Below are 12,067 nucleotides of genomic sequence, written 5' to 3'. Positions count from 1 at the left end.
GCAAACATAGGCACATCACAGCTACCTACCTATCATACTTCAGAAAGAAATTTCTTGTCTCTTAACTGAAATCTTGGCATGCTACATCCTTCACACTACTCTGAGCTCACAAGTAACAAATAGTACTGAAATATTCCATATTCCCCAAGACAGGACATGTTAGACAAAGGATTGGTGCTCCCTCATGTTAAAGACTGTTTTATATGTGACGAGGAGATAGGATGAGCTGAGAGGCCAATAGCACTTGATTTTTCAGTGTCAGCCCCATCTGCTCTCTGTCTTAGAGCTGGGCTGGATCAGGTCAGTCCTTGTGAGCACCACAGGTCTGGCAGAGCTCACTTTAGGACAATATGCCTGGAGTCAGCCCTAGGAGCCTGGTTCAAACACAGCTCCTTCCATTTGCACCTTGCTATTAGGGCTTTATTGAAAACTGATCTTAGTAATTTTTATCTATATATATAAGTAAACCCAGTAGACTTGAAAAGTGAGCATATTCTCTAATGGCTAAACAACCTCAAAGGGTCTTGTACATAGTACATTAGAGCATTGAGAACATCACACTTGATTTCCTACTATTTGTTTTCAGTGAAGCCATGAAAAGTACAATTGAAGCCAGATAACACTAAATGCCACCTGCAATAGTGCTGCCATGACTATGTGAGCTAAAGATGTTATTGAATAACTACATGCCCTCTTTTTTCCTCTCACTAAAACGTGTATGTGAATTTGAAATACAGAATAAAGTATCAAGAGCTTCCAGCCTGGATATTTTTGGATACAGATTTTTTTTTCTGAACAGATTGCTTTTTCTTTACTATGGATATGAAAGCATGTTCCAGATAAAGTATCTTATGGAAAACCAAATTGAGCCAGTTGAGAGTTTAATTTGACATCATTTGACTGACCATTTAATTTTATTTACTTAATTTATCAGCTCAAAAGAAACAATGACAGGAAAAGCCATATTGGGAATTATCAAGTAAATAAAATTACACTTGAATTAACAAGCTGAAATTAGCTAAGTGATTTGTTGTGCAGCTAATCATCCTTGATGGAATCAGATTATAACAATTTCTCAGCCTCCAAACCATTAGCACCACTACAATTCTACATACTGGGAATTTGCTGGATCCTGTGCACAACCACAAATGCATCTGAAAGTCCCACTTTCACTGGGTGGTTGGTTGAACTTATCTGTGTCACAGCGACAGGAATCTAAAAGACAAAACAGGAAGATATTATTGAAATATTGAACTAGAAAAAAAGATTAAAAAAAAAAGCACTGCCAAAATGTGCCAGTGTAACATAAAAGTCCTAAATAAATATTTTATACAACATAGAACAAGAAAGCCAAAAAATTATTTGAAGATAGAAATCACTGGTTTTAATTTGTATTTTATCTCAGTTTTCTTTGCACTGTTTTTATATGAACTTTTAGAGGTAGAACAATTGTCAGTGACAAAGCAGAAAAGGGTAGTAACTTCCAGTAATTTATTTCCCTCAGCTGAAGAAAAAGTGGGATGATGTGCCAGCACACTCAAGGATGAGGAGGCAATACCTCCTGTCTACTGTTGAACGCAAAAACTGTGAAAGTTCAGCTTGGGATGAGAATTTTAAAACTTATGGCTCAGTTAACTTGCACTGAAAACTGTGAATATTTATCTGCAAAGAGTTCTGACAGAATGATAATGGTTACATGGTTGCATGAAAACAAATGGGTAACATGGTTGCATGAAAACAAATGTCAGGTTGGATTCTATTCTTGGGACAAGATTGCAGCTTTGGCTGATACTTCTATATAGACATAATAGGACTGAAATTTTTTGAATTGTTTGATTTAATGACATGTAGTATTTCTTCAATATTAATATAGTTAGAAAGATTGGTCACAAAAAAGCAGCCATAAGTAAAGGAGCACCTCAGACTGACAGCGTGCCTTAACAGCATTCAAAAGTTCTATCCAAGACTGAGAAGGAAACATAAATTTACTGCCTAGCAGTTCTCCAGATGGCACTAGCAGAGTAAAAGTAATGAAATGCCTGGATCAATTAGCAAAGCTAGACATTGCAAAAAATGCAAAGATATAGTACAGACAAAAAAGAGTGCAAGGTAGAGTTTGGGGACCATGGTGTAGGAAGCAGCTGTCCTAGAAGGAATCTCAGTATCGTAGTGGATGAACAACTCCAGCTGTCAGAGGGGACATTCTCAGCAAGAAAACCTAATTGATATGATGTTTGGTTACACAAACAGTGAAATATAGCTGAGATGTGGGGTGACCATTTTACTTGCACCTAAAAATTAGATCATTGCTGATATATCACACAGACTTTGAAAGGATATATTTCTTAAAAAGATGCCAAAAATTAAAAGAAGGAAGATTAAAAGTGCCATAAAAATATTTTGTAAACTTCTCCAGTTCTCAAATGCCATTAACAGAAGTGTTATAAAAGTTCTATGCATTTGACTTCTGGATGAAATACTGAAAAACTGGTTAGATCACCACAAACAAGTACCACGAAAGGCAGAAATTACTCAGGGACTAAAGAGTCTTTTATTCTAGCACAGAAGGATATAACCAGCAGCTGGAAACTTCAGGCAGGTACCTTAGGAGTAGAATAAGCCACAGCTCTCTCTGAGCAATTATGACTTTCTGCCAGTTGCTGTTTTCAGATATCTTATATCTTACTTTTCAAAGCTGCCCTTCAGTTAACCAGAAATTTCTAGGCTGAAGACAGATGGAACTGGATCAAGTGTAAGAAATTGAGACACCAGGTATTAGTTTAGCTAACCCAATAGCTTGCTCTGGCTTTACTTGTGTAAAAAATTATATAGTTGACCAACATTTTTCACCTAGCAGAAAAATGCTGTATTAAAAAGCTGGTTATTCATCCAGTGACTGAGGGGTCAGTTCTGTCTATGTGACAATTAATAGCATGATTTCTGGCTTTTGAGTTGAGCATCAGTAGTTCTCCTTGCTCCTAAAATACCTTTTAGTTTTGCTTTTTCCCAATTACACTGGTAAGTAAGTTCTAGTGAATTAAACATTGTCATAAATTTCCGTTCCTTTTACTTAATTTAGTGACTGCTTTTTTGGGGTTCTTGCACACATGGTCTAGTGTGGTATAAAAAAGGCTTGTGGCATGTTGTCAAAACAACAGGAAAAAGAAAACTGGCTTGCAAATACTGCTAGAAATACATCAGCTTAATTTTGGCTTATATCAGCTGAGCTCAGATGCAATTATTGGATAATATGACAGAAAAGAAGGCCAAAAGCCATATTTTCAAATTCTTCAAAATAAAAGACTCACTAAGTTCAGAACTAAGTCTATAAATTTTCTGCAGCATGAAAGCTTAAACAAAATAAGGGCATTATTCCTAGTCTCAGAAGACTGGCAAGAAAAGCTTACATTAACTATCAAAGAAACTGTCTTAAAGGATTTTGAGGAGGATATTCTAGACAACCTATTGAAAGTTAAGTTAGAAAAAGCACTGATGAGGAGGATGCAATGACTTTCTCTTCAAAGTTAGGGAGGAAACAGCAGTAGAAGAAAGGACACAGCGTGTATTTGGAATTGGAATTAGTAGACTTGTGACAAAAGATGCTGGCAAAATTGTCATTTTAATGCATAAATTGTGTCAGATGCATGAAAAGGATTATACTAATTTGCATCCTGTGAATGTAAATCAGGAGAAGTTGCACTCTGGCCTTCTCAAATAAGACTCTTTTTTTTTCTTTTTAGTCTAGTGCCTTTTCACTTTTTTTTTTTTTTGTGAATTTTTGGATTACTGAAAAATTTGCATCTTTCCATCAAAAATTATGAAAAAAGCAGGTTATTTCATTTTTTGTTTGGTTTGGTTTTGGTTTTTTTCTGGGAAGGCGTGATGAGTTCTTGCACTACTAATGCCACAGGTGAGAGATTTGGGTATTTTATTTTAGTTTAGTTTATTTCATTTTATTCATTTTATTTATTTTATATTTTTAAATAAATTTATTTTCATTACACCCTGGTTCAGACCTTGAAAGTAAATAAAATTATGAATGACTCAGTGATATGTGGTACTAAAACAGGATGTAGTAGCTATGTTGAACAGCAAATATATAGAAAAACTTCAAGAGAAATTAGAAAAACTTGAAGCAGAAGTAACAATGTATTTTGCCAAAAGCCCTGCAGGTGTCAATACTCCAGTGCTGGGCATTCTACCGAGAGCAAGGAACTTTCAGAATCTTTTCTAAAACAAATAAGACAGTAGTAGGGTCAGTCTAACAGAAGCAGCAGCCAACAGTTTGGATACATGTTTTAGAAACGAGTCTTAGAATCAAGAACTTCTGTAAGATCAAAAAAGAAAAATTAAATTAGTATAGCCAGCTCTTCAAACTGAAGGGCAGCCTGTGTGAAACAATCACACAGGCAGAAATGCAGACAAAGTAGAAGGCAACCCACAACCCAGGAACACTCTTATTCTCATGTAAAACTACAGTGTCATTCTATCTGTATTTACAAAAACATATATTAATTTTTAAGGTGTGGGAAAAGAAACTGGTAATGTGTGTACTGAGTGCTATATTACAGGTGAAATATTTTGCATGAGATGTCAAGAAAAAATGAGTTTTACCAAATGCTATTTGATTAGGAAACATTCCCTTTTGATAGAAAGCTTGTAGTACATATTAAAACAAATTATGGAATATTACAGCAGAACATAGATAGCAAGCAGAGAGCTGCTGTTCTGGATTTCTCACCTGAATGGCAAGATAAGTCCTAACAGGCTGACATGTTAAATGGTTATGCAGAGAACTAGGAACCTGCAAGTGATTGCTAATGGTTGGCAAGGATTTTACAGCATTACCTTCTTAGAATGGATTTTAGCTAGAATAATTCTAAACCATCTGTTAGCTCTACCACAGAAAAGGTGATATTTTGTGTTGTACAAATCACCAATTTATGAATAAACTTCCCACACTAGCACTGAGGCCAATAATATCTATATTTTGGATTACATACTTCAACAGTAATTTAGAATTTATGCTGAATTCCATGTATCATTGGGATCTGTAATCTCGACAGTATTTATCATGAGACTCCTCAAATTTTATTATTTTCAACTGTGAGGTCATATCAGAATCTTATTCTTCAAAAAAGGATAAAATCACAGCCTCTAAACTTACTCTGAAGGAGGCGGTAAGCAGGTTGCAACTGCTGCCCCACTTCAAAACTGAGTCAAAGATAAGAACCAAAGTATGTTGCAAAATAATAATTAGAAACACAATAATAGTGTTTATATGGGGTTTTAATTGCCAGTTTCCTAAGTAGTAATTAATTAGCCCACAGGCTAAACTGCATGAAAAATCAGGAGTTTTAATTTGTGTAAATTGACCATCTCAAAAATCATTTCCATGTCCATGTTTTTGATAACAATAAAAGAGGTAAAGATAGCATTTTGGGATTATAGGATTTTTTTAATTTCTTTTTTTTTTGTGGTTTTGTGGATTTTTTTTTTTTTTGTTATGGTTTATTTGGGGTATTTTTGGCATATTTTAAAATTTTTTTTAGTTTTCAGGAAACAATAACAAGGTTTGAATTCTCGTTACTGAAATCACAGTATTTTCTTTCATGCCTGGCAGGGGCATGAATTTTATTTAAGTGCTAGCACTTAATAATTTTAATTTAATTCTGTCTACTTCTTAGAATAGAAATTCATTCTGCTACAAGCCCCTTTTAGAATTATTTTCCAAACTCATGTATTGGGCAATTTTGACCAAATATTTTAACTTTAATAATGGTTTCTGGATGACTACATAAGTAGAGAGTCATTATGATTTAAATGAACAAAGAAAGCCTTCTCCAGTGATATTAAGAAAAATATCCTAAACAATTAACAAGACCTATGAAACCACTGCCTAATTTGTTCTGCATTAATCATAGATAAAAAAAGAAATCAAATATTGCACTAAGGAACATTAGCTCTAAGCACTAACGGGGAAAGACTATATAGAATAGTTATTTTGTTTAATAAGAAGTGAAACTTTTGAGAATTAAACTTCAGTGAAATTTAGAACATAAGAAATGAGTATTCACTACTAATACATAAAAAGTATGCCTTTGCCAAAATTTTTCTTTATTCCTCTGTTCTGCTGGCTTGTTTGCACTGTAATGTATTTCATATGTAGTAGAGGTACGCCAGTAAAATTTTCATGCCAGCTGAGGTTTCATGACATATCGACCATTTGCTAGAATAGTCTTGGTGTAAGCAAAGTGACATTTAAAATGGAAGGTGCATGCACTGTAAAAGAAGTAAATTGCTAAAGAAATAAATATTTTACTTGCCATAGGACCTTTTTATATTTCAAATTGTTTTTACATTTTGAATACTTGACCATACAGCTCCTCCTCCTAACAATTAACTCTTCTGAAAGATATTCTGATGTCTCCATATTTGTATTTTCTGATGGTTCTGCTCCTTTTCTAATTTAAAAAAAAAATTTTTGGACAAAAATTGCAAATTTCAGGTTGCTTTCTACTGGGGAAAACAACAGAATGCAGAAGATTGGGCAGAGCAACTCCTTTGGTATTCAGCAAACTTCCACTGGGATCCCATCTTGGTGGTGAACACCAGGTTTGTGAGACAGCAAACCTAATTTGAGAGCAGGAAGAAAGTGAAAAAAGGGACTCTCAAACTGTTTGAATAAATAAGAAATAAAAGGTAAAATTTACCTAAAGTGCATTAGACATAAAAACCCCCAGTTTTATCTGCTCTAAATGTATAATCACAGTTATTTTAAAGGTAGACTCTTCTAGATAAATGCCTGGTGTCACCAATACAGAGCCCCTGTGGGATGCTTGATGAAGCTACTGGAAACCTGTTTGCTGTATTTCTTCCATGGCACTCCAGCTTGGGGACTTTCAATGACAATGCCATGAAGATCTCTCAGATGATTGCCATGACAATACATCACTGTAATTTTTGATGAACTATGATGCTAAAATAAAATGGTACCAAAAAGACAGTAGAAATCTTGTGCAACTTTTAGTCATGCTAGTGAGCACTTACACAAGTAATCTTACTGGAGTTAATGGGGCAATAACTCAGCAGTAAGAGAAATGGCTCCAGATGGAAGGTCTTCCTCAGAAAGGAATGGATTCAGCACTGGAAAGTAAATAAATCCCTAGCAAGGCTTATAAGCACTAGGACCAAGTTCAAAATGATAAATGACATGTTTGTTCTTTTCAGGCAAATTGTGTCTGATCAGTGATTGGCAATCTTATTTAATATTGCTCATTTAGGTGAAAAGCTAAGAGAGTGGTAATGGAGTAAAGGCTGCAAATAATGAATGCAGTTGTCTAGAAATCTCAGTCTCAAAACCCATTCCCCAAGTAATTCTGATGGAATATACTAGTTGTAACTTTCTAAAATATTTAGAAAAATATTTTGTCAAAAGATTTACAGATCATTAATACATTACTATTACCACTTTAAAAAAATCTCTTTCCTTAGTGTGTGCAATAGCTTTAAAGTAATGTTTGGAAATTCCATTCAGGACGGGAATAACTCATGAGAAGGAATGAGTGCAAAGATTCACCAGTAGCAAAAAGCACAGTATTCCATTTGCAAATTCCAGTTTTCTGTCTCAAGATTAATGAACAGAACATTAATAACTCCTACCCACAAAAGCAATGTGGTTTTGGGGGAAGATTCCAGTAGTGTAATGAGAGCAAGCAGCCTGTGCACTGTAGCTCAGAAATTGCTTATCCATGGATTAGATATCATACTTCCCTGCAATTCTAGGAACCACTGTGGTAAAGGAGTGGCCCATTTACTCCTCTTTTCCTAAATGAATAATGTTTTCAACTACCTGACACTCTGTATCATCATTTTCTTTTGTGCAAAATGTATGCCAGATACTTTCAATTTAGAGCAGTAACCTCTATAACCCATATTGGATCAAATTTGCACAGGGCTAGATAGTAACAGGGAGTGCAGTGCATCTCATAACCAGGAATAGAAGTCTCCAGAAAATGTCACCATTTTAATGTCAGAATGCATATATAGTTCTTGACAAATTTATCTTATAACTAGTATCCATTTCCACCTCTCTAGGTCTTGAAGGGGGGGAATTTTGTGCAGTCTTTAGGAGTTTTTGATTTTCTTTAAAAAGTTTTCAACAACTTTAATAATCAAAGCTTTTAGTTCACACTCTTTTGATCAAGTACAATTGAGCTCCATTGTCCTAAGCAGAGTAAAGCTTACAAGAAGTTGGATTCAAAATGCAAATAAACTGCATTTTCATAGATGAAGACTGTAACCTGCACCTAACATTCAGAAAAAACCTTGCATCAGCATGTCTTTTATAAGAAAAGGAAAGCCATGTACATGGGCATACCAGAAGTTTCTTGATTCTACAATACTGATCCAGTAAGAACATCTTGCAGCAATCCTTTACCAAGCTGCAAAGGCATCTGTCTTAAGTGAAGGTATGACTGCTGCTAGCAGAAAAACCCAGATCCTGTCTAGCTTGCTAGTGAATGGCAGAGGAATGTTATTATTTCTGCTTCATTAAAGGTGCACAGCTAGAACACAGGCACGAAAATGAGCCTGAAGGTTTACAAGTGTTTTACAGCAGAGAGAGAAGAGAAAAGAGATTTATCCAAGTCTGGACAATTGGTTGTATCACTCATTAGAGTTTCTTACTATAAGGAGAATAATGGAGTTGCATTTTGAAGAGAAAGTCACAGTGTGCATGCCAAACAGATTAAAACAACAAAAATCCAATCCAAACCAAACCAAACCAAACAAACAACAAAACAAAACAAAAAAAAAAACCCAAACAAAAACACCCCCCCAAAAAAAACCCCAAAAAACAAAAAACAAATAAAAAGCCAAACGGAGCAAAACCAAAATACAAACAAAAAAGACATCGTGTCGTCACTAGAGATTTAAGCTTGTCTACTTTCTCATTCTAATTTGCATAAATCAGAGAATCATAGAATACCAGACTGAAAGGGGAACTCAAGGATCACCTGCTCCAACCTTTCTTGGCAAAAACACTGAAATTCAAACAGGCTATAGTTTCCAGAGCTCTAGCAACTCTAGAAAAAAAAAATCACTCAAAGCAACAAATGGAATTCTGAAACACTTGTAGAATGCACAGGAGCCTATTTAAGACAACATATTGGTGCTATGAAGGCAAACCAAATGGCCTCAATCTAAGCAATTTTATCACCAAACAGATGGAAAACCTCAGAGCTAGCAATACAAACCAGTTATTTCTTGTTTCAAATATATGAACTTTGAAATAAGTGAGTTGCCAAAAAGCTACAGATGCAGGAAACAGGTGAGATTTTAACAACAACCATTGATTCTAGAGTATTTTGAAACAGGTAAAGAGTAGACTAATTGAAAAAATTAGATCCTACCTTTCAAAACCCATGGGGAATTTACCAAAAGCCCAGGAATTTACTGAGCATTTAACACTCACAAACACCCAAAAAAGCCCAGCTGAAATCCAGGATTAGTACATTTGTGTCATGTTGATATTTTTAAAGTCAATTATATGAACATCACTTTAATAATGATACATCATTTTCATCAAAATAGTGATCTTACAAGCAGTATAATGAAATTATCTTATATAACTGATCTTTCAAAAATTTTCACTCCCCATGAAAATGTAGGGAAATTCCTGACATGCATAAAGTAATTTGTCCACTTAAATGACAATTCTCAGACCAAACTTACTTCTTTGTAGCCGAAAATGATACGACCATCATTGAGAAGGGTGGCCTGAAAAGTGAAACTCCCCAGGTTGTAATTATCCTGCAGATGTACATGGTCCCACTGGACAACTAGTGCTGTGCCTGTGAACCCCAGAGTGGGGATAGAGAGGCAAAAGGAAGAAAAAATATGTGAGAAATATATTAACTGACTGTAGGAAAAGTACTTCACTGCAGTTACTTGAAACGAGAACAGTGATTTCTCTTTCTCTAGCAACTTTCAACTCCACACCTTGAAATGCCAAAGATAAGATAAACACAAGTTAAAACTGAAATTCTCTGAAATGTAGACAACACAGTGCCACACAAGCAACTCAGCTACTGCTAAAGCAAGAGTGGTCAAGTGTTTTGGTCAATCTGTTTGAAATTGCACAAGAAATCAACTAAAGGTAGGATCCAGAGGTCCAGGCGTGCTGCCATTACCACTTCTCTGCAGTAGCATTCTTTACACTCTCTACATAAACCCTGATGACTTTGAAATGTGAAGTGCTAATAGCATTCCCTGCTTAGTGAAAGTTATTATTTCAAGAATTCAGATTCTTCCATTAACTATGCATTAATTAAATAATATATTTTTTTTCCTGCATGGTGCAAGCCCTTGCTGAGGTTCTGTAAATTGAGAAATGTTAGGTGTTGGCAATAAATAAATGTAGTTTAAACCAAACTCACTGAGAAGTCATAGACGGGGTAAATATTGAGTCTGGTATGCAGAGACTCAGTTGCAAGAGCCTTGTTAATATTCACAGGAGTTCACTGGCTGAAGAAGCACTTACCACACTAAAAATATTTCTCAAGCAACTTGCATACCCTGTGAGCATATTTTACAGATGTTGAGACACTTATCACCAAAACTGAGTTACCAAAAATAACGTTTTCATCTTTACATGCCTTCCTAAAAAACTTCTTCTTTTGGCAGTAATGGCAGTTATGTGATTTCATTCAGACTTTAATTTCCTTTCTTCCTAGAATGCTCATGATGGGTCAGTACATATTCAGCTCAATATATTTTTGATATGTCCTTGAAAAATCTTTTGTTACAGATTGTGCTGCAGCTGTCATGAACACATCTAGATGGGTTTGTCATGAAACTATAAGCATGCAAATTTTGGGTCCACACTGCACCAAGTCCAACACATTATTGTCCCTTGTGTTTTGCTGCATAGTAGATACTCATTAATTGTGCACACAGTGCATTTTTTCCTTTGTGACCACATTCATTAACTACTTTTTGAATATTTATTCTATTGAATTAAATTTTAATTTAAATGTAAAGTTATTACATTTCTTTTAAATGTAAAGTTATAACTTGTAATATTGTTAGAGCACAATTAGCCAGAATTTCTTCTAGTCAGTCACTGAGCACTTCAGATCTATGTGTACCTCAGAGCCCCAAGCTAAAATGGAAATCATCTGCCACTCAAACTGTCCTTTCATTCCAGAGGCTTTTATGTAGATTTGTGTGTACCTGAGTTCCTTGGAGCTAGCTCCACCAGTGAGACTTTGATGGATCCTCACACTCTGTGCTTTTCCACTACAGATGCTGCTTTGTGGCAGAGCACTTACTCATGGGGACAAAGAACAGATGAGTAAGAAATAAGGTGCTGAAGATACAATCTGCTCAGTTCCTTTTTACTTATGTTAAGATAGAAAATTCTTTGTCCTAAAGCCCATGCAGCTCAAAAGAAGATGCATTGCACATAAAGAAGAATCCAAATTCTCAAGGAACTGTTCAACCTTTTAATGAAAGCCATGTGATACAGCCTGGTACCCCTGGTGTGAAGACTGGAAGTCAGGACTATAATGAGCATTAGCAACATTTCTCCAGAATCCTCAGATTCTTTAAGTAAAGATGAAAAATCTCTGGCCAAAATGTTAAATAATTTAAAACGTGAAAATTACATCTTTTTCAGTTTCAAAATTCTTCATGGAAGGAGTAGGATTTTCTCATGAAAACATTCTATTGGATTTTTAACAAACATTGCAATGACTAGATCGTAAGGAAAGGTTATGACTAGATGTAAAAGATACAGAATACATTTTGTTAACTGATCTAATTAATTAAAATATTATTGGAAATATGAAATATTTTTGAACCTGCTGGCAATTTTTAAAAAATTCACTATAAATTAGCATACATAAAATAGCACTGATGTACCCAGAACAATTTAGAAGTCATGGATGCCAGATATTTATTCCCAATACTAAACTCTATAAGTTTTAACTGTCACTGTGGCTGATCACTAAAGGCCTGAGGTAAAGCACCAGGTGCTTTTAACCACATTGGGTATGTTTCTGAA

General features: G+C 35.1%; 1 protein-coding gene across 1 annotated transcript in view; it reads right to left on the bottom strand.

The window, feature by feature from the left end:
* The window catches only part of PLXDC2 (plexin domain containing 2), a 255,664-nt gene that overhangs the window by 64,184 nt on the left and 179,413 nt on the right, over positions 1-12,067 (bottom strand). Inside the window, exons 6-7 of the mRNA XM_041408679.1 lie at positions 9,736-9,854; positions 1,116-1,215 (exon numbers count right to left, since the gene is read on the bottom strand). Coding sequence (XP_041264613.1) covers positions 1,116-1,215; positions 9,736-9,854 — 219 coding nt within the window. The remainder of the gene's footprint in view (positions 1-1,115; positions 1,216-9,735; positions 9,855-12,067) is intronic.

Source organism: Onychostruthus taczanowskii, unplaced genomic scaffold (genome assembly GCF_017590055.1).
Source record: "Onychostruthus taczanowskii isolate IOZ18803 unplaced genomic scaffold, ASM1759005v1 scaffold3, whole genome shotgun sequence".
NCBI lineage: Eukaryota > Metazoa > Chordata > Aves > Passeriformes > Passeridae > Onychostruthus > Onychostruthus taczanowskii.
Note: the sequence above shows the minus strand (reverse complement) of the source record. Positions and strands in the feature narration are given on the sequence as shown.